The sequence below is a fragment of the Rousettus aegyptiacus genome, unplaced genomic scaffold, assembly GCF_014176215.1.
Source record: "Rousettus aegyptiacus isolate mRouAeg1 unplaced genomic scaffold, mRouAeg1.p scaffold_m13_p_2, whole genome shotgun sequence".
In the NCBI taxonomy this organism is placed as follows: domain Eukaryota; kingdom Metazoa; phylum Chordata; class Mammalia; order Chiroptera; family Pteropodidae; genus Rousettus; species Rousettus aegyptiacus.
Window position 1 is genome coordinate 147,155,673 of NW_023416295.1, and position 24,329 is coordinate 147,180,001.

A 24,329-nucleotide genomic window follows, 5' to 3' on the forward strand; every position below is an offset into this window, starting at 1 on the left:
AAGAAATAATAAATTGAGAAAACTGAGACTCAGCAAGTTAAGTAACATTAACTCATTAACTGAGTTTTTCTACTGTCTTTTGATCTGATGTTTCTGTATACGCCACAGCCACATAAAGGTTAACCTGTTTAAAAAAAAAAACAACCCACAAGGAGGAGCTTCTGGTTCCAAGTGACTAATCTTTTCTATAACCTGATTTATGCAACTCTGAGAGCCAAAGAAACTTTATAAAAGGATTAAAACTTATATAAACAAAGATCCCTTTATTTGCAGCTCTGATACTTTAGCGAGCAAGAAGCTCCAGCTTACATGTGTGCAGAGCTTTATTTATATTGGTTACTCAATGTATAATTTTTAAAAAATCTGATGATCTTACACTATTAAAACAGGGAATGGAGAGGATAGTCAATGCTAAGGTAAGAGAAATTTATTCATTTGGGTTATAGTGGGTTGCAATTCAGTCACTTTGGCTTGGAAAAATATATAAGGTAAATTTAAAACTCATTTACAAACATAAGACTCTTTGAGTTTTCTAATTAACTTGTCTATAATTTCCTGATTGTGACAACAATTCTATTTAATGCAAGACTGTGTAACAGTAATAATATTAGTTTTTCACAAACACAAACAAACATATGGGTATACACTTTGATTTTTTCAATATGTAGTTACAAGTGGTTTAGAGTATTGGAAAGGAGTCTGAATGATTCCAGATAACGTTTTCTTCCTGTTTTGTCCATAGCCTAAAAACCTCTCTTTGTTTCTCCAGTTCCTCTAAGTCTACCCTTCCAGTTCTGATTAAGTTCTGTGTTCTCCATATCCCTTTCCCTCTCCCCTGAAATCCTAGCGAGTCACACACACACACACACACACACACACACACACACACACACACTTTATTAGAGTTTTCTTTCAAAACTCAAAACTGAAAAAGTTATTTTTTTAAAAGACTAAATAATACAAAAGTGTAAAAAGAAAAAGTCAATTTGGTGCTTTTCTTTTTAGATTTTTCTTATGCTCATCTAAAAATATCTATAAAAATATAAAAAATATATATATGTTGTATGCTTTTATATACATATGCTCCTCCCCCTAATTTTATTCACAAGAAAAGGGTCATCATTATACGCATGATCTGACTTGTTGCTGTATTCATTTAACCATGTACTATGGACATTCCTCTAGGTCGGCACATGGATCTAAATTATTCTTTGTCTATATATCCTTAGAAATAAATGTTTATTTGTATAGAATAGATTTCCAAAATTGCAAAAAAAAAAAAAATGCGTAGTGTGATTCACAATCTTACCATTTTTCTAGTCCCTTAGATGTTTTAAATCTTTAAAAATTTTGTTAATTTATTATATGAAAAAAATGAAGATGTATTGTTTTGAATTGCATATTCTTGGCTATTAGTGAGAGCATCTTTTATAAAAAGCTTTTAATAAATCTTTTAGTCTATTTGCATTTCCTTTTTTACAAACCCTTAATTCATACCTATGTTTTTTTGGTAGGAGTTTTTTTTTTTTTACATTAGAGATATAAACCCCCGCCTCATATATATTTCAAAAATTTTCTCTATGTCTTTTTTAATGGTATTTTTTTGCTTTTGCTTCTATGTAATTTGTATTATGAAGTCAATTGTAATTTTTTTTCCCATTATAATTTCTTGTTTTTTGTCTTTTTAAAGTTTTTTCTGATCATAATATTTTCTTATTTTTTCAAATATTTTTATTTTTTACATTAAAGTTTTTAATCCATTGCTCTTTTTATTTTCAAACATGATATTATCTAGACTTTCTTTCTATTTTCCTTTCATACAGAGGTCTAATTATGATATTAAGATAATTTTTTAACTAAGCTGTATTTTGTTCTTATGAACTATTAAAGAAATATTTATCATGCATTACATTTTCATTTATACTGGGTCTAGTTAAGGATGACTTGTACCAGTGACTTGTTTGCCTATCTTTTTCTTTCTTTCTTTCTTTTTCTTTCTTTTTTTTTTGCTCAGACTTACTGTTTTACTCAGATATTAGGTTTTAATATCTCTTATGGCAGTATGGCAGTTATCTACAATCTTTTTCAATTTCAGGACAAGATGAGGTATTCTTTCTCCTCATCTCAAGCCTAGTGAGCTTGACTTTAAATTTGCTCAGAGTGCTTTATATTTGTCCTCTGTAGTTTGGAGGTCACAGGGGATTGATTGGTGTCTGACTGCTACTTAAGAAGTCTAAAGAGTAGAAGGTCGTGGGTGCATCTATCTGTCAGGAAGCAGAAGAAAGACAGGGTCTATTTTAAAAGTAACAACACCCCAGTCAATAATGGGTCAGCACAGCTAGTTTGGGGGTTGTCTTAAATATTCACTGATTGGATTATATGGAATAGTGTTGAGACCTCAAAAGGAAGAGGCTAAAAGTGTATGTAGCATATCTAAATTTCAAAGAGAAATTGTGTATGACTAGTCAGATGAGGTGTCTGGTATGTTTACTCTGCCAAGGACACGTCAGGTGAGAGATCATGAATGAAAGGTGAGCTATCCAAAGATCTTTAAAAGCAGCCATGAGAGTCAGTTTTAAATATCTGTCCTTCCGAAAGGAGGAAAGGATGACATTTTCTGCCTCTTTAACTCCTCCCTTACAAGTTTCAACTCTGGAGGAAACAGAGGCAAGCCTGCTTAGCTTTAGGGAAAAGCTGAGTGTATCGAAGTAGGGAGAGGTTGGGAGAAACTGGAAAAGAAAATAGAGAAACAACTTGGATTTTCCTAACTGAAGGCTTTGAATACGTTGTAGTAAGAGGAAAGAGACTAAAATTTAAATGATGTTCAAAATTAATTAGAAACTTGTTGTGGGGCTAAACATTATTGGAAGGCCTTTTTTTTTCTTTTCTTTTGAAGGTCAACAGAAAGTAGTAAGACCTGTTTGAGATTCCCAAAAAATGAATATGATGGACAATGGAAGAGAAGAATAAGACTATTTTCTGATATCCTCACATAAATCCTATTTGTTCAAGGCATTTGCACTTGCAATACATTTTTAATGTAAATATTGTTTTTGAGAACAAGGGTAGATTATTTCAAATTGAATTTTAATAACACATCCCTTTCAGTAAACATTAGTCTTCTCAGAAAGACACTGGAATTATGATTTTGCCTTCCTGCAACACTCCCTTCATTTTCCTATATTGTTGCTATTTTTTTCTACTTAAATATTTTCTACGCATACATAATATTTTCTACTTATATATTTTCTACACATAAATATTTTACCATGTAACCTGGAAACATATTTAAATCATGATAATAGATTTAGTTCTAAAGGCATGTCATCTGTCGAACAAACTCAAAAAGAGTCTGGAGGCTTCGACCAGAAATAAATGATAAAGATTTGATTGAAGGTCTTAGGGTTTGTGAAATGGAAACCCACCTAGGCAAAAACCCAGAAGTGTTCTAAAGAAAAAAGAAAAATTAAAAGTTCTTCTAGTAAAAAGTACATTATTGAGAATTATCAGTCTCCCATTCTCAGCCCTAGGATTAGTTATCATCAGGACAGTTATCAGTCAGATGTCAAGCTGTCTGGACGGAGAATGTAAATGGTTTGGAAGATGGGTACCAAGAGATCTGGTCATGTCTGGCATTCTGGGTAATGGATGTTAGATGGGTATCATGTGGTCTGGATATGTGAATGCCCCTGAAGCATTAAGGCCCATGCTAACTAAATAGGGGTAATTGGTGGGACAACTTAATATCTAAATTCAGAATAAACTACGATGTCACAAATATACACTTGAATAGTGAACATATCTTTGATTTTGCTATAGTATCTTTTGTCACATTTATATGGAATAAAAGAGAGCTGTTTTCCAGTTGGGACTCTGATCATTTGCTAACTTCTTAAGTCAATATTGGATCTTAACCTGTTAATAATAAGTCTCACCTGAAATTATGGTCACATTTGCGGGTATTTCTGTAGGCTAAATTAGGTTTTAAATATACATTCATAGAACAGACTAGAAAGAAAGTGTGTAGGTGGTAAATAACACCTAAGCTTTTCAAGGACAAATTCTAGATAAAAATATAGTAAAATGTAATTACAATAATTACAACTTTTTAAAATATATAAATAATATATTCTGATGCCTTCCTGTATTACAGGTGAAAGACAATTTACCTTAAATTACTGGTTACAGTGACCAAGATCATTTTTGGTAATAAAGCATTGCATTATCCATTTTAGGTGATTCAACTTCTAAATTCAAATATAGCAAAAGAGCAACATGTACTAGGGATGTGTGAGATTCAAAAGATATTAAAGAGCTTCAGTACATTATGCCTCAAAATAGACACATTAGATTGCTATGTGATGGTGTTTGCAATGACAAAATATAAAAGAGTCTTTTCTGCATTCGAACACATTCTGAAAGACTAATCATACACTTGCGGCATTTTACCAGTTGTGGCTTTTAGAATCTCCCAAACATCTCGACCTGTGGGTTTACTTTTTTCTTATTTTTTACTCAGAAGTCTGTGAATCAAGGTGGGGATAATAAAGTAATAAAGCTGTGTAATTATTTTTAACCCCTAATGCTTTGGTCAATGCTATATCCTAGTATTTTAGTTAATGATAATCGCAGCTAAAATTTATTAACTGTTGTATTGCCATGTATTATTATATACTAAGTGCTTTGCAGGCATTATCTCTATCTTCATATTTTTGTAAAGCAGATATTATTTTTTCATAAATGAAGGAATTTAGGATAAAAGAAGTTAAGAAATGGATACGAATTTTTGAAAAAGCCAGGATCTCAAAAAGGTCTGCCCTGATTCCAAACCCCTGTTCTTGCCACTATCCCAGTGGTCTGACTGCAGTAGCTCTCAGTGTCCTATCGATTTTTTTTTGCTCATTGACAGCACAATAGAGAATCCTTTAAATGCTTAATTCTACTTTAATACTATGAATGTTGATCACACTTAGACCATATCTCCTGGTAGAGACAGATGTTTATTATAAACTCAGTTCCGGAAACTGATTTTGAATTCCCTGGGACTCAGAGGATGTAGTTCTGTTTCATAGCCTCTTTTATTTTTCAGTGAATTTAGGCAGGAGAATTCTGAAAAAAGAGGGTTCCTAAAGATGCAGTACAGTTTGAGGAAGCCAGATGAAGCTTCAGAGAAGCAAATGGTTTCCATTATCTTGCTCTTTTCCCACTTTTGTCCCAACAGACTTCTCTACCCTGTCTACTCAGATTAACATTTAGGCTCTTTATAATCAGAGCAGAATTGGTGCTTTAAATCCTTGATCATGCTTAGCTATGGGCAAGAAAATAGTTGCAAATGTATGTAGGCTCTAAACCCGACTGGAGAAATTGCAAGTGAACCAGACTCCTTTTGCCTTTTCTCTGCTGCTCTTTCTCCTTTGTCTTTTCCTTATAGCCCACCCCTCCCCTTCCTTCACCAGTTTTTATTAATAATTAATAAAACTTCACAATTATTACCTCTGTTTTACAAAGATGCCACACTATCAACTTTAACTTTATCACACCATATTAAATCTTTACATTAAAATTTACTTGCTCATTCATTTGTTCAGGTACCTGCCTATTCCAATCTCCTGGGACTTTGTTCTTAGCTGGCTGTTAATTAACTTCAACCAGGGTATTCATAAATAATGATAAAGATTTCCCTTTCAAGAGGAATTTGTCTTTCAGTGAGAAACTCTTAAACTAAAAGACTCTTCAAATTCCAAAGAACAAATTTCAAATTATAGATTGTGATGGGAGTTAATTCTGGACTGGGGTTCTGTTCAAGACCTGTCATGTTGATTATTCAGATAATTCACATTTTTAAAAGTGGAGGCATGAATTGAACAAAAAGAAATAAATGATCACTTACCAGAATACAGTTTTATTACAGTTATAGCTGTGTGTGGGACCACAGCCTCCTAGGCTTTATGTTAGCTCATATTAATTATTTCAGCATTTCCATTACTTAGGCCCTATATTCACGTTTATAGGATAATCAGGGCATTATGCCTATGAAGATGAAGAGATTTTTTTTATTTAAGTCTATAATTTTTTATAAAATTAATTTTCCTTTTTATAATGCTTGTCCATAATTTCAATTTTAAAAGCATTAAAATCATTAACATATAGTTTGCTATATATGTGATAACATTTGTGGACATTTGAATTCTATTATTTCAGAATTTTAGAATTTGCCCTCACTCTTCTAATCTACTTACAACCCAGGTAAACTCTACCAGATATGCTGTTTCTATATTGTCTTCTATTTCCCTTTTAGGATTTGTGTGCCACTTCTTACTGATTATAACCTTTGTTCTAAATAACAAAAGAAATGTTCCCATAAGGAAGAGGGTGGATTTTTCTGAACCTGTATCTGGTATGGTTTTGTCAACATTTTGTAATTCTAGAAGCAATTGTGTAAGACAAGTGCCTTTGCATCATTGGTTATTGGAACAGGAAAGGTATCTAATGATACAAATCCTATTTAGGATTTGGGTAGATTATTTTTATTCTATTTTTTTTTGTTGTTCCTTTGAATTTTTGTTCACATTGTTTTGGGCCCACTTATGTTGCCTGCCTATATCTTTTTGCTCCCCATCTCTCTTTTTAAATCCTGTTTATTTTCTATTATTAACAAAAGTTCCCATTGTTATATCAGATCATTCCTTTATTCATGTACGGTTACCATGGCTATAATAGTTACCACTGATTAAACACCAAAGACGTGCCAGGTACTTTGCATATTTTATTCCTACTCTTTAATAATTAATAAAACTTCACAATTATTACCTCTGTTTTACAAAGGGGGCACAAGATGCCACACTATCAACTTTATCACACCGTATTAAATCTTGACTTTACATTAAAATTTACTTGCTCATTCATTTGCTCACAACTCATAAAATCTATTTACTTAAACAATATTTTCAAGGTATTCTCAAAAACTCAACCACTAAAGCAACATCAAATACCAAAATGAGCTCAATAAAAACTGTTGAGTGACCAAGTAAATATTTGAATAAACTGATATCAGAAGAGTAATGCAGATAAGAGTCTATGTAAATGCAGAAGAAAGTTGAAAGGATTATGAGAGGTTCCTTAGAGAATGTGGCATTTGAGGAGATTGTGGATATAAATTCCTAGGGGGTAAGGGATGAAGATTGCAAGGTGAGCTGGATTTCTAATGTTCAGAATCATAACTTTACTATCAGCTATTTACAATTTACCAAGTTTCCAACTACTATTTTCTCTTTTGTTCTCAAACTTGGATCATAAAGATATAGGCAAAATAAATAGCTCTTTAAAACAGTTTTAAAAATAAACATCTATAGCAAAAACATTTTATTTTCTGAGACTGACATTTTATTATAAGATATTAATTAGTATTAAATTTAAAACAATTTTTAACATGACAATTTATGTGTACTGGCAATAAACATGTGACACAAAGATTCAAATATTCAGGCTAGAAATGCAAAAGGCATTGTTAAATTATACAGGGAATCACTAGAGTATTTACACTCAAACAGTAAGAACTATAGGAGTACATTGGCTTCTAAAGGGATAAGTCAGTCAGTGAGTTTTTGTTTAAAATCTCAACTGTATTTCTCTTGCCATATGTGTTGGATCCCACATTGGTAAGTGAGAGACTGACACTAAAGTTGTTGCTGGAATGAACTAAAAAATTTGCTAGCCACTGAACTGCACATGTGGCAGTGTTGCATTTCGATTTTTTTCCACCTGAGGAATAGAAACATGAAACAAATACCATAAGTTAGAGACTTAGACTCAAGATTGGATACAGCTATACAACACCAAGTATCTCATATTGATAAAATGTAAAAGAAATATTTTCACATAAGTAACTCAAAGTTTTGGTTTAGAAACAGCTGGATGACTAAGATTTTTTCTCTGACATTTTGAAGATGCAGCAGAATCAGTTTGTGACTAGGAAATCATATAATAAAGCTTCTATTATAGTCAATGTCAAATTTCACAGTATGATATTTTCTTTGGAAGTTCAAACTATATTTTAAATAACAATAATAATAAAATATCTTTGTTTTATAGTCTTCAAAATCTTGTTGATGAATATATTTTCTGATATGTAAAAAAGACTTAGAATGTGAAATATTCATGTAACTTAAAATTTCCCACCTTTCCAACAAGAATTAAGCAGTATAGGTGAATTTTTAAGTTTTCAAAAACCATCCAATCAAAAATATAATGAAGTCTCAAGGGTAATCACACTCTGACTGTTGCATTGTGGGAGTTTTATTACTCTCATCATAAATATGTAAACATTACCATCTTTCTGACACCTACATGGTTTCTATGCTTTCGAGAATTTTAATGATAGGACTCGGCGAAATGTTAAAACCGAAAAACTTTTTATGTCAATGGTATTAATATTTACCACATTCTTTCAGCCACCCAAAACAATTGCATAATAGTATTATAGGTAAGTCAGAAATGATATCTATAATCAAATAATTCATTTCAATTTTAACTTTTGTTTTTATTTACAGAATTTATTTATATCAACTCTATATTTTCGCACCACATTTTGTTTCAATGTGCTTTTGAAAAGGTATTGGAAATAGATACAGCAAAATATCAGTGCTTTCTTTTCACTGATTATTAGGAAAGGTAGGGAAATGTTTTAGTTTTCGGTACCATAGAAATCAAAATATTGGTGAAACTTAGGGTAAGTGTAAAGTAGGAAAGAGATGTAAGAATGAGGTTATGTCCAGAAGCCAGTGGATATACACATCTTGGGCAAAATGCAATAGATTTTATCTCTACATGTTTACTTTGTGTGGGGAGTACTTCATTATCTGTATCTTTGTATAGACATAGCCTATTAGTAAATATTTTTAAATCTATGATTCTTAGGGTTTATACTATCATATTTCCTCCCAAATACAGAAAATTCTTTTTATAGAATCAAGGGAACTGGATATCCGTCGAGTATGTTTGCTGACAAACCAATTATTCAGGCAAAGGAAACTTACTTTGGGACCTAATTACCTCATCTATACATCAATATTATTTATGCCATCTATTCAATTATTTTTCTTTGCATTTATAGTAAACATGGCCAATGTATATTTTCAAAGAATGATGTAATGCTTATAAGGAATGAATCTATATTTCATACATTGGACAATAAATTCTAAAAGACAATAAATGTTTCCTGAAAAACATCAGAAATTGGAATTTGACCCAAACACTTGAAACTAATAAATTTAAATCAATAAAGAGAATTATAAGTAAGATTGAGAAGGTCCAAAGGAATATCTGTCACAATATATGACCTGCAAATGCCTAAAACAGAGTGTGAAATACTCTATGTGCTAAATGTCTGAGTGGTTCTTTGATAATTGGTCTCAAGGACTGTAACAGAATTTAAAATTATTCTAACTAAAATATTATCTTATTTGCATTGGTTAGAAAAGACATTGTTTTACTTAAAAGAAATATTAAGAGCTTTTATGTTGGTTGATTTCATAATAGTGAAACTACTTAGCTTGAAGGGCTATCATTCTACTTAAAAAAATATTAACAGCTTTTATGTGAATTAGTTTCATAATTGTGAAACTACTTTCATAAACAAGACTTTTCATGTGAATATAGTAATCAGTATGTACAAAGTTCTATCAAAAACTATCATTAAGATGGAAAAAGATGACTGAAATAGTTAGTGAAAGTCACCATACGCCTACTTTCAGGTGTTTTTCCTCATTGACTACCCAGGCAGACAAGCCCTACCTGCCTACCAGCTAGTAACAAACACTAGTTTAAAGCTACTGACCACTTACACACGTGCACAGATACACGGAAATTCTTGTCTTTGGTAGAGTTTAACCAGCGATGATATAAGCCAAACTATAACTCTTAAATTGTCTCTCTTTAAAAACTCTCGGTTTCAAGGGCTTTTAAAACAGTTTTAAAATGAGTTCCTACTCTCAGCTTTTAATATTCATCTATGGAGGTGTATGAATTTCTATAGGGAGCTCATAGTGATTATAGCCTAAAATCCATGTAATTATGCTTTTAGCTACCCTCTGACTTCTGACAGACAAATATTTTCTGCTGAGTATGAAAAAGTTGCTGGGCAAGTTGCAATCTTTTTGCAGCAGTCATGAATATAAAATAATATAATTATTTCTATATATTTTACTTTCCAGAAGGAGATGTAAAAGTTTTGGATATTACCAGAGCCCTCTAAGAAAAAAAAATACACAGTAAAATTCCACCTGATATAAAATATATCTTTTTAAGTTTTCCATTTATTTAAGAATCAGGTTAATATAGTAAAAATTGCTACCTTTTTGGTTTTCCTGCTTCATGTTCTGACTTTGCCACTCTAAGTTCCAGTAGTATATTTATTAAAAAAAACACAAAAAACAAAAAAACAAAAACCCCTTGGAACTATTCATTTCTGTCTGTCAGAAGTTCCATCAGGGGGAAAATAAAAACAAGTTCCATCAGAGACATTTATCAGTCACTCTCATTATTCTTTAAAGAACACAGAATTCAAGAAATAGCTGAACAGCTTAATATACTGTTTGTTCTTAAGGATGATTTAGTCAGAACTCTGATGACACAAAAGCTGTCAGTTATGTATCCGTAATTCATTCTAATTTTCTCATACTTTACAAAAGTGACAAGATATTTAAAGTGATTAACCTTTCAATGGGTGTAGCTTTCAGATGGCTTAATGCAACAGAGGGCACAGTGAGAACTACTAGAAGCTGTAGAGGGCACATTGCTTCTCAAATTTTCTGAAAAGAATAATTCAGCACTGAAATCGAGAAATTTCTTATAGCTCTAATGATGACATTTTAAAGTAGAGCCTACTTAAAAAAATTTTTAAACATAACCTTTGATGATCATAATTTATTGATATAGTTCCTTACTACTGTGCACACAATTTTGAAGTATTTTCAAAATTTTCACTTTCCCAATTTTCATCTCTAAACAGTCTGGAAAATTGATGTTATAGTACATTCTTCCTTTAGCCTTTCTTTGAAGTAAGCCATATATTTAATCTCAAATCTGCTCTTTTCCTAAATAAGCAATACTTTCCCAGAAATAGGAAATTCTTTAACTTTTAATGGTTCAGTATCAGCAATATCAGAAAATGCATTTGTTAACGAAAAAGCTTCATGGAAAATCCCAAGCTTGCAACCACTGGAATATTACCCCTGAACTTCTAGCCCATCATCCAGCTCTTACAATACCCTTCACACATTTCCAGCTCAGCATCAGGCAGCTCAGAGAGACTGTCAATAATTTCCATCCCTATAGATAGAAACTGCCTCTTAGATAGCAGTAGCAAATGGGTCATTATTACATTAACACATCAGCAAATATCAATGTAGTAGATACAGACTGCCTCTGTGTAGTTAATGGTGCGTCACACACAGCAGAAGTTTAAATTCGCCATTTTTGTAAAATTCCAGGATCAAATAGTATGTTATAGTAAGGAATTCATAGAGAGAAGTAATTAAGAATAAAACCAAATGTGTTTATATGAAAAGAGTGAAGCCAGGGACTTTGAGAATCTAGCTAAATCCAAATGACCCCAATGGTTTAATTCTATGAGCACTCAGTAGTAGATTGGGTATAAGGACAGATGTGTGAGAAATGACACACAAAAGAATCAAAAGTCATTTATAATGAAGAGAGGAAGGGAGAATTAAGGGCATGAAAACAATAGTTTTCAATTCACACATTCATTTGTCAGGCTGTGAATAGAGAGACATAGCTACACAAATGTATTCAAGCAGCTTTTCACTGACTTTTTACATTATTACATTGAAACATTACGATTATTTTGAAGTAACCGATTTAATTTGATATTTTTTCCAAATTATTTTTTCTTGTATTTCTAAGATTTATTTAAGTTAATATTTTAAGTAATGACAACTTAACATCATATATGGCAACTAAAACAAATTCCACTGGGAAAATGTGCATATCTGTGTAATCTAAAAAAGATGGAAGTTATCCAAGTAAGAAAATTAAGTTCACTGATTTCATAAACTTTTTTAGAGCTTAATAACATCATTTGAGGGTGTTTAATTAATATTTCAGAAGGGAAGAAAATAACTATTTTTCAATCCTTGTTCTAATTATTGAATTATTCTGAAATTTTAATATTTCTGTGAAATTTACTAATATTCTGAAAGAAAACAAAATATATAAAACGATTTAGGTAAGAATAGTGATTTACTGTAAGAAGATAAGTGATGTATTTAGCAAATTGTATACAATAATTTAGAAATAATTTAGAAATAATACAGAAGCCCAGAGGTGTTAAATAACTTGCCCAACATGGCACATCTAGTTTGTGTTGAATCCTGGACTAAAGCTTAGCTTTTCTGATTCCTTTAGACCAAAATGCCTACTTTTATCCTATATATTTATTTATTTTATTTTTCTACCTTTTTATCCCATCTGAGATGTTAAAGGTGCCAAACATAACATTCAAAAATTGATTTTCTCTCACTCCCTGGGAGAGTGTTATGAGGAAAATGTTCTACCTAAGAAAGGAACACGAGGACCTGGTACTTTGCAAGGACTGCCACATGCCAGGCACAATGGTTTAACTGGTATGTGATACCTCACTTCATCTTCACACTTTTAAGGTGAGTAGCATTTGCCCCAACTGCTGCTTGATAAAAGTGAGGTTCGGAGACTATAAGTGACTGCTTAAGGTTACACAGCTATTCAGGGGCAGAATCAAATCCAAATTCTCATCTGTTTGTCTTAGGATGTTTATTTCTTTGGTAAAAAAGACCTCTACTGCCATATACTGAATTGCTAATTGCTTCCTGTAAATTTTGCATCTTATTGTAACACTTTGAATGACTTTCTTAAAGCCAGATGCAGTCTCATGTTAATTTTGGATAATGTTGGATAAGGTCAACAACTATCTCAGTCTCCAATAGTTTCACGTCTTTCATGCAATGAAAGTGAAGGTGGTACGTGGTGACTTAGATTGTTTTTATGAGGGAACTCCATTACTAGACCATAAGCTACTTCCTACAGGACAAACATTGCTATGTCTTATCTTTGTACCCTGTCTAGCCTTGCTAGCCAAAGTGTAAAGTGCTGGTATCGCTTGGAAGCTTGTTAGAAAAGCAGAATCTTGTCCCCGCCCCAGAACTCCTGAAAAAAAGATCTCTCCTCAGTGATTGTACGCACAGTAAAGTTTGAGAAAAATTGTCCTATTATACATTTCATTTACTCACTGATCCAAGAAATATTGACTAAGGACCCACTCTGTGACAGGGAGTATTCTAGGTACTAGAGATACTACAGTGAGCAAAGCAAAGTCCTTGTTCTCATGCAGGTTCCAGCCTGTGGAGGAAATGAAGAGTAAGCAAATGAACAGGTAAAAATGCAATGAAAAGTGATAGGTATTATGGAGAAACTTAATATGGTGGTGAGAGAAAGAAAAATGGCAATGTTTAAATCGTATTCTAAAACTTAAGAGATAACCAAGGAGAAAGATGGGAAAGTGTTTAAGACTCGAGAAATAAAGCAAGTGCAAATTTAAGTGAACGAAGGGAAAAGTGGTATTAAGATGAGGCTGCAGACATAAATAGGAGATTGAAGATGCAGGGCTCAGAGGTTGTGTTAAGGACCTTGGATTTATTTGGAGGGCAATCCTAAAACTATTGAAGTGATCCAAGCAGAAGTGCAATATCTTCTGTTTCATTATCTCTAAAATATCAGTCTGACTTTTGTGTGTGGAACGGATCAGAGTTCAAGAGTAAAAACAGGAAATCAGTTAGGAGACTAGACAGTGTTCTATATAAGAGCTGATAAGGCCCTAGACCAGGGTGATGGCAGAGCTGTTAGAGAAGTAAGTGAATTCAAATTATATTTGATATAATAACATGAGGTCAATGAATTAAGCAGGTATGGGGAACAAATGAAAGAGAATTAATGATAAAAATGAGTGCCAGCTTAGTATATAATTCATAATAAGAATTAATGGGCTCCATCCCATCAAAATAAAAAGAGTAAAAGATGTTTAATATTTATTTTAAAATATTTTTTATTTTTATCAAATTTGTGTGTTCAAAATTTTTAAAAAATTGAATATTATTACAAGGCCAGCTGTTTCTCTGTATTCCAAAAATTATAATTTCTCTGGACACTCCTGATTTATCAATTTTAAATGTTATATGCTTGAATCCTAACCTGGAAGATGAAGATTGAACAATATTTCACTTTTCTTCTCTACCACTCTCCTAAAATATTTTAATAAAACATTTGTAATATATCAATATTAGGTTTATATATTTTTTATATTTACATTTTAACTTTTGGTTATGGAAACTTTCACATGTATATAAAATTCCAGCAATTATCAACATATGCTCTATCTAGTTCCTCTATATTCCTACCTACTTTCCTCCTGCTCCACACTAGATCATTCAAAACAAATCCTAGACATCATATAATTTTATCTGCAAATTTTTTAGTGTCTTATCTATGAAAGATAAGAACACTTTTACAACATAGCCATAATACCATGAACAGAACTAAAAATAAAATTTACAATAACTCAATATTCATTCAGTATTCACATTTTTCAATTGTCTAGAAAAAAAGTTTTACTTGATTTGTTGATATCAGTAACTAAATAAGGTTTCATTCATTGCTCTGTCTCATATGACTGTTTTAATATGTAACTCTCCTTTTTTCTTTTTCTTACCAATAATCCATTAAATAAATGTCATTTATTGTGTAGAATTACCCACAGTTTGTATTTTGCTGATAACATACATGTGGCATCATTTAATGCGTCCTTTTCTCCATTGTATTTCCTCTATACTGATCTTGGTCCACTGGCTTTATCCAATTTATAGTTTTGGTAAGAATGAGTCACATGTGATAATGTTTATTTCCTATTGTATCACATCAGAGGACTCATAATATCTGGTTGAATTTCCTTTATGATGTTAAGATTGATCTGTGAGGTCAGATGTTGTCAGCCACATTGTCTACTCTGAGTTCTCCATTAGCTCTTCACTTACTGGTTTTTGCCACCATTGGTGATAATTGCCTGAAATCACTATTTTCTGCTGTTTTAAGGTGGAATGTTCTATAAACATTTATTACTTCATATAGTCTAATGTGTCATTCAAGGCTACTTGGAAGCTCTATCTGTTGATATAAGTGGGGTATTAAAGTCTCCTACTATTCTTGTATTATCGTTGATCTCTCTCATGTCTGCTAACATTTACTTTATGAATTTAGGTGCTCTTATGTTGGGTGCATGGATGTTTATAGGAGTTATAACCTCTTATTGGTTTGATCCCTTTATCATTACATATTGCCCATTTTTGTCTTTTGTACAGTCTTTATTTTAGAGTCTATTTTGTCTCATATAAGTATTGTTATTCTAGCTTTTCTTTTTTTGTTTTCATTTGCTTTACTTATAGTCTATGTGTCTTTCAATCTGAAATGAGTCTCTTTATGCAGAATATGTACAAATCTGTTATTTTTAATCCAACCAAACACCATATGTTTTCTGATTCAAGCATTCAGTCCATTTACACTCAGAGAAATTATAGATAGGTGTAAAGTTATTGCCATTTTATTAATAATTTTTCAGTTGTTTTTGTGGTCCTTCTCTGTTACTTTCTTTGTCTCCTGCTCTCTTCTCTTATACATTGATGACTTTCTATAGTGGTTTGTTTGAATCTCTTTCTCTTTATTTTTGCTCATTATAGGTTTTTAGTTTATGGTTATTATTATTATATTATTATTTTAATACTACTGTAGTTAAGTGCAGTCCAGCATTACATGTTGATTCCTTCAGGAACTACTCTGTAGCTTTGATAGGTATCTAAACTCCTGTCCTAACAACCTTTGCTTTTTATTTTTCTTTAAATTTTTTCAATATTGTTAAAATCTTATTTGTAGAGTTCATACTTTAAAGTTACTTTTTGAACATAAAAATGTAGAGGAGGGATAAATTACAAATTGCAAACTAATGATAATAAAATATTATACAACATTGTCTGTATACAATAGTTGAACTATATAGAATGTTTGGATATAAAAATAGAGAACATAAAAAAAGTAAGAGTTTTTGTGTTTAAGTACTATGTTATGGCTGATTTTTCTCTAAGCATTTTTTACATTGCTACATAGTTTTAAAACTATCTTGTTATGGATTGCCATACATAGGGTGAAGCTTAAATAATTTAAAGTGTGTTTTTGGACATTTGTGCAATTTATTTTTTTAATCACCTGGAAATATTAATTTAGATTTCAGGTTAGGTCTGACCTAGAGATATCGGAAGTTTTAGACAGGGATTATATAATCTAAGGAGAACATGGACAACAAGAATAAATTAAGACAAATCTGGTTTGAGAAACATCAAAATTTAGAAGTCACACTTAGGAGTAGGAGCCAGAGAAAAAGGTGGGGGTGCTCAAACATGGTTTATTATTATTAAATGCCAGAAATAAAGTGAAAAAGAAGTTCAAGAAAGAAGCTTGATATGAATGTCATACCATACAGACAAATCACATAAGATGAAGGCTAAAAAAAATAGAAATTAGAAATTAGCAAATAAAAGTTTACTGATGATTATAGGTAGGATGCTTTCAGTGCTTGGTATGGACAGAAGCAGATGTAAATGGGATAGTGTGACAGTTCCGAAATATTTCCAACGTGAATCAAATAGATCTTAACATATTGAGACTCAAAGGTCCTTTTAAGACTCTGATGAGAAATAGTTTTTTTTCCTTTTCTTTTTTTCTGGAAAACCTGTACTCGAACATACAGCCTAAATTTTGAACACGATATCCAGACGTTCATATTTCCTCTGACAGCCTTCTTTATGTGGATTTCACTACTGTGGCCTCATTGAAGAGGTTTGATTGTAGAGGGAAGCAGAAAGGCCGACAGCTTTCAGGAGAGGCTAGGGATATGTAGATAATGTGTAAAAACACCTGACACTTGCTAACTACATGTTCAATAAATGTTTATAGGTTATTCGGAAACCATCAAGAAAAGAGAGTTTTATGAGACAGGAGACAGAGAGATAATTGTTGGCAGTTGTGTACCCCCCAAAATGGAAGGCAATGAAATCATAAGTATAGTAGAGAGATTAGTTTTCTGGGGAGGAGAGAGGTAGACATTAAAAATATATGTTTATTCAGAATCTACTTTGTGTCAGGCATTGTGCTGGGATATTTCTGTGCAATGTCTCATTCTTCAAACAATCTTGTGAAGTAGGAAATGTTAACTTTTACAGATGAGCATTTTAATGCTTTGAGATTATATAACTTTTCAAATCCATATTTAAAAGTGGCAAAGAGAAGAGTCTGACCTTCATGTATCACACATCATAGCTGCTATATGGCAGGAAAATTATACAGAAGTCAAGGAGTTAATTCTTATAACTAAGATTAGATTTCAAGAAGATGCAAATTTGAGAAATTTGACGCTCTATTTTCACAGTTCAGTGGCAGAAAATGAATAGCTGAGAATGACCATTAGCCTGGCTGCCTCTCCTCCGTTGATTTGTAAGCAACGTCCTTTAGTTACCTCAAGGGACATTCACAGAGATCTGCAGCTGATTGGCCCTGGACCCTCCCTTCAACTATGTCTGACAGCATTGGAAGCTGGAATCAGGGAAATCTCTGGGAAAGAGCTAAGTTGTCCACAGGAGCTTTTAAATATGAGTTAAGTGGAAATGGAGAACAAAAAGAATATAATAGTCTGTTAGAGCAATCACATATTACCTCCCACCAAAGCCACCGAGTTTTGATTTTTTTTTTCCCTGAGCACCATCAAGAAAGTACAGAAAGAGATTGATTGTGAATGTTCCATGTTGTAGAAGCTTTAGGACTAATCTTTATTTTTCCTACATAATATTACTGTCCATTCAGGTTCAAAAAATAACTGGTTCTTTGAAATATTACTTATCTTTTTTGTTTTGTTTTATATGTAGGGATACTTTATGAATAATATTACTTTCTGTTGTTTGTATTTGAGTCATATTGCAATTTGATCTAATGCTAAGGAACTTCCAACATAAGTAAATATGTGATAAAATTAACTGGCTCCAAATAGTCATTTCTTTTGGTTATAAATGCTGTGGTTGGGTCTAATTATAGAGTTTTAGTGATTATGTATATATTCAAAAATAAAAAACTCTGATTAGAATTTGATTGTTTAAACTGATCTTATAATAATTAAAGAGGGATACCCTGTGATTATGCTGTAGCACTGCTCTGAGAAACAACATATAATTAAGGTTGAAATTGTGGAACAGGAACAAGCTTTCCTCCACCCTAAGGTTCTTCTGGCTGGTCTAAAAATCAGACAGACATGATTAGCAAGAGAAAATAATCAAATTTAATACATACATGTGTATGGGAACTCCACATACATGAGAATGTCAAAGACCCCATATGCAGGAGAGGTTCAGAAATAGTAAGGAGATCTAGGTATAGGAGATCTAGGTATATGGGGGCTTCAAAGGGCCATTGCAGTTGATAAGAAGAGTAGATGCTTAGTAAATAAAAGTTCATCCTGCCCATAAATAGGTTGAAAGAGATTATCTCTGATAATCTCTTATTAGGGGCAAGGCCTCTAATTCAAGTTCTTCTAGGTAGTTGAGGGAGGGGCAGAAGTTTCTCTTGAGCTGAAGGCTAACATTGCCTTGAGCTCAAAACAATCCGCTTACCACAAAAGCACATCCTGGGGTGGCTTGTTCCCAATCCCCACAAAATCTAGCTGTTTAATCCACTGTTCAAAAGTTTAATGACTTATGTAAAAATTCCTTTAAAGTTTAGTGGTTTCACTTTAAGTGTAAATTGATTGGATGACAAAACTGCCAAGCTCACAGAAGTATTTGCCTATATCTACCTATATTCCCCCATCCCCATTCCTACGGAAATAGTCATCTAACCAGTGAACCAACCAAGCATGTAGTGCAACAGTGAAAGAGTATTGTTATTTTAATGTGTTTCAGCATAAAAGGATTGAAGGTATTTGATGCCTTATGTTTTTGGCTGTGGATGGAAGAGTCAATACCTATGTATTTGAATAAATATTTTGAGAGGCCCAAGCAACAAAATTTTATCAACAATAAATGAAAGGCCAAAAGTGCATGCAGCCTTAAAGGATTTAGTGATGATAACTGATGTTTTCAGACACATTCATACGCAGAAGACCCAAATGTTCAATATCAGATTTTTATAATCAGGTGACCTTATTGAAATCAGGTGAGGGTAGAGAACTAGGGTAATGATCCAGTTACTTGGAAAATAGAATAGGATTAGTTGAGATTTTATTGGCACTATGGGATTGGAGTTACCAGACAAAAGCCCCTTAGAGCTTTAAATAGCTTGAACCTCTTAAAATTTTATCTGATTACTGCCAACTATTCCTTTTAGTTTTCCTCAATTCGCATTTTCAGAGATAAGTTCAGTATTGGGGATAGAGGCCTCTACTGAAGTCCTTGGTGAGGTGCTGTTCTAACCTGTAAATCTGAAATAAAATAGCAGAACTTCTTGGGAGAGAATGGAATCCAGTTTGACTCCAAAATTTATGGTTCGGACAGTTTATACAGATAAATTTGAAATGTTTGCAAAATATCCAAATTGAGACTTTCAGAAGGCAATTGGGTCTTTATAGCTGATGATGGAGACAATAGGAGTAGGTAGAACTCCACACAGATAAGATGAAGAAGGAAAGAGTAATAACAGAGGCTTAGAAACAGCATTTATAGAATGAGTAGAAGAGAAGCATCCAAAGGAAACTAAGAAGGAGCAGATAGAGAAGGAAACTCATGGAAGATAGGATGACTATTAATATAAATGGTTGAATTGAATTGATAGTAAATTCAAATGATAAGAATGTTTTCTGGCTTTGACCTCTGTAGTTGATAAATGATTCAGAGTGCAGTGAGGGTGGGTGTGAGGGAATGACGTAGAGTGTGGTGTCATGAAGCCAAGGGAAGGGAATGTTTTATTTCTATTTTATTTTATTTTTTCAAAAAAAGAAATGGTCCTCAGTGTTCAATATTGCTAATAGGTGAAGAAAAGGAAAGACTGAAAGCTAGATGTTTAATTTAGCAACACTGGATTCACTGGAGATCCTGATGAAGGCGTCAACATAAGAAATGTCCATGTTGCTGCTGGAGGGCACTGATGATTTCCGCAGACACAGTAAAGAATCACATACAGATCAGTGAAATTTAGGAAAAGTAAGATTTATTAAAGTACTTTTCAGGAGAGAAACAGGCTACACCAGAGACCTGGAGAATTCAGGAAGTATACCTTATATTGACCCTTGCAAGGGCATTAACAAGGGTAGCTAGGTGATTGGCATCTGAAATTGATTGACATTTAGCTGTTATATAACCTTTTGTTTATTATGCATGCAGTCTGTTATAATTAGATTCATGAACTTCTGGGGATATGCATGATACCTTAATGATCGTGTTATGAGGCTAAGGTTAAGGAAAGTCAGTATATGTACTAACTGTGCGAGCGCTGTGGCTGAACTAAACCAGCGATTATTTTTGTGGCTTTTACCTCCTTGTATTTCCAATGTAATGGTAATTTTTAACTGTAAAATGGGAGTTTCGGGGAGGTTCTAAGGGAGGTCTCTGGGTTGGGCCTTTATTTGCCTGTTGCTCATGTGTGCCTAACAACCAGATCTACAGAGAATTTTTATGAGTTTATTTGAGCAAAACTGATGACATATGCCAGGGAACAAGATCTCAAATGCCGCCTAGAATAATAGTTTTGCAACTTCTTTTAGCATTTGTAATTAAGAAGGGAATTAAAGAAGATTACATAGAAGTGAGAGAAATACAGGTAGAGATTAGATTACAGGTTAGTTAACAAGATTATGTGCTGTCTGGAGGGTGGTTATTTCAAAGGTGTGTTAACCTAGATGCACAGAAACAATGGACAGGGCTTCCTTAAGACAAATAAGCTTTTTACTAAAGAAATTTTATTCCCAAAGTGTGATACCTACTATGACCTGCCCAGTTAAGAATTTATTACAATCAGATAACTCTCTGAGGTTCCATTTCATCAAACCCTTTTTTTTGTTTACAGGAACAAAGTGGAAATTTATTTATTTCTTATAATAATCAACTATCTCAAAGAAAAGTAAGAATAATAAATAAGTTGAACTGATAATAAAAAAGATAAAAAGGTCATGTGGTTTGACCATTTGTGTGACTCAAAGTTTGGGCCTAAGAATGGGGGATAATATTTGTAAATTAACTACTTATTCTGAAAGTCTGAAGACATGTTCTAGTAAAGCATGACCAGTCAGTCATTTATTTAGTCATATTTAGTCATAATCTCTTGAATCTACATTATTGTCCCGCCCAGCATAATGCAATCAGTACATTGTCAAAACGCAACACCAACTAGAAATTGTGGGTCTAAAAATAAGGTAAAATCATAATTCTGAGCCACAGGAAAATATATATATTGTTGAAGCATATGCACACAAAACAATAAATGCGCCTGATCAGCTATAATACTTGCTAAAGGTGAAGTACAGACAATTATCGCAAATGAAGTTGGAAAAGCTGATGAAATGGTCTCAGGTTACCTCTAATACTGAATGCACTGCTTTGTACCCTGAAGGTACCAAATCAATTGTACTTGGGGAAGTAGAGCAACTTGGGCTAATTAATATACCATTGACGACGAAGTTTTAAGCACGTTTTCTTTAATACTTTACTTTCAACATTCAATATCTTTCCAATTCGAGTTATCAAAAGAATTACAACTCCTCTGTATCTTTTTAAAATTTAATTTATTAGTGTAGCATTTGTTGAAAAAATTATATAGGTTTCAAGTGTACAATTCAATAATACACCATCTATATATTGCATTGTGTATTAAGCACCTAAAATCAAATCTCCTTCTGTCATTATACATTTGACCTCCTTTACCCTTTTCTACCTCCCACACTCCACTTTCCTTCTGATAAGCACTAAACTATAGTCCTTTGTATCTTATAAAAACACTATCTTTCAAAATGACGCAGTTTTAATAGATGGGTTATAAATAATGCTTTTTTCTCTGTAGTTCAAAATAAATCTGAACTCAGGATCACTCATATTACTAAAATCTTCCCACAAGGAGTCAAGGAAATGCTTTACCTTTTGTAGGGGGTTAATGGTGACAATTCTCACAAAATACAATGAACCTACTATTGATGGCACAATGGCATGTGTGTAACTTGCTAGCCCATCTTATTTCCAAAAGAAGTGCATTGGAAAATGTGGGTTTTTCATAAGGAAGTAGAGTATACAGCCTTGGTTATATCTTTGCAATTTTGAAATATACAGTATCAAAACAATGCTGGAGATTGGGTTTTGAATAAGTCAAATTCTAGCTAGAGGAAAATTATTTTGAAATCTATAACTAGGCTGGGAAGATGGTTATGCCTGTGGCTTTTGCTGAAGTAGAGATAAAAGATAGTCATTATTCCATATATGTTTTCTTTTGAGGATTATATGTTCTCAATGCAAAGTCACACATATTTGGGAGTTATGGTTTGATATATACATTTTTTTCACAAATAAGAATATTTTCAATGAATTTTTCACTCTTATTATGTTTATAATACTACCTTTATAATCCCATAGGGTAGGCAAGAATTTTTTCTGGCCCAATTGAAAGAAAAGAGTTAATAGATTGGGAGCATTTAAGATCTTGCTTCCCAGTATATGTCATCAGTTTGGCTCAAATAAACTCATGAAAATTTGAAAAACATTAATGAACCACCAACAGATATTTAATTAATTCTCTTTATATTGAGAGAGCCAATGATATTTTAAACAAAAAAATATGTTAGTAAATTACATCTATTGGTTATTCTGCTAACCGAGAATCTTTTGACATTGTATGATGAATCTGAAGACAGCACATTTTCAGAAACTCAGAATTATGGCCTAGTGAGTAATGAAAGTAAAATGTTATCTAGTTATGCAAACCAGTGAATCATAATTAGTGATCTTTTGTAAAAAACTTGAGAAAAATGAAATCCCTTTGAGCTACAGCTAACCTATGTCACCTTTTTTTCTTTAAGCTGTATTAATCAGAGTCTTTTGTATAACAGCTAATTTGTAAGCAACTCAGATGATTAGATAAACTCAAAAGAATTTTAATTCATATTTTAACATGTTTATCTCAAATAATAATATTAATAAGGGAGCTGCTTGAAAATCTGCTAGGGTAACTTGAAATAATATTTTGACTACTTGGGATACCAATGTCAATTTTATGCAAGTCCCAAGTAAGAGGCAAAATTGGCAAGCACCTCCCAAATTAAGAAACATAGAACTAGTTTGAATATTTCAGAAATAAATTTTTAAAAACATTTAATTTTTATTCAACTTTTTCTAGTGTTAAACAATTTTTTTGCCTCACTTATTCACATCATTTTGGGGTACAGATCAGCCTTTTATCAGCTCCACTTAGTCCTTCATACACAGCAGCATTAGCTACGAATGAATTATATGAAGAAATCCTTTGTGGTTCTGCCTACTCAAAAAAAAAAAAAAAATCAGTAACAGCAGGCTACAGGCCCATGTCAATCTGGCCTGAAACTAATCACTCCTTTGGGTTAATATAGACAAAACTGGGGTCATTACCCCTAGGTATTAGCTAGAATGCTCATTTGTCCACATGTAAACAGATGGAAAATAAGGGTGTGTGTGTGTGTGTGTGTGTGTGTGTGTGTGTGTGTGTGTGTGTGTGTGTGTTGAGGTTTAGGAGGACAGAGAGACTGAAAGACAGTACAGGCAGGACAACTGTTGCTTTGGAAATAGGGCAGACGATGGCTCATTCCTTCAAATACCTAGAATGTGACCTTAAGTTAATCTCTTAATGACTTTGGTTTCAGTTTTTTCATTAAGAAAAATAGTGGAATCATCTAATCCATCCCTGTTTTTTTTTTTTTTTTTTACACAGAGAAAACATCAAGTTAGCAATAGGAGAAGAGAATGTGAGCAAAGTCCCAACAGGAGAAGCAATTGTCAGACATTTAGTCTCACTCATAACCAATTGCCCATCTTAAGATTTTGACACTGACTCCTACATGTCCATGGTAGAAATGCAGAGCTTCTTAAAGGAGCCCTGCTTATTTCATGCTAGACCTTTGCTCTTTTACTCTTCTGTTTGGAATGCCTTCTCCTCTCTCTTTATCTGTCTAAACTCTACCTTTCAAGTTCAACTTGAATGCTACCTAATCATAAAATCTCTAACTTCCTAAGTCAAAAGTG

The 24,329-nt window shown here is 32.7% G+C and overlaps 2 protein-coding genes across 5 annotated transcripts in view; one reads left to right on the forward strand and one right to left on the reverse strand.

The window, feature by feature from the left end:
• The first annotated feature begins 257 nt into the window (after nucleotides 1-257).
• SLCO1A2 (solute carrier organic anion transporter family member 1A2) overlaps nucleotides 258-24,329 on the forward strand; it is a 70,582-nt gene continuing 46,510 nt past the window's right edge. For 2 of the 4 annotated variants that reach the window (XM_016140472.2, XM_036237410.1), the window contains exons 1-2: nucleotides 258-416; nucleotides 12,492-12,677. The gene's annotated coding sequence lies outside the window, so the exon portion shown is untranslated. The remainder of the gene's footprint in view (nucleotides 417-12,491; nucleotides 12,678-24,329) is intronic. The other 2 variants (XM_016140467.2, XM_036237411.1) reach the window with 2 other exon arrangements.
• On the reverse strand, nucleotides 7,564-10,816 carry LOC107508559 (islet amyloid polypeptide). Its single transcript, XM_036235869.1, has 3 exons — nucleotides 10,684-10,816; nucleotides 8,548-8,600; nucleotides 7,564-7,761 (listed from the first exon to the last, which is right to left on the reverse strand). The coding sequence occupies exons 1-3, from the start codon at nucleotides 10,791-10,793 to the stop codon at nucleotides 7,577-7,579; spliced, it is 348 nt and encodes a 115-aa protein (XP_036091762.1). The 5' UTR covers nucleotides 10,794-10,816; the 3' UTR covers nucleotides 7,564-7,576.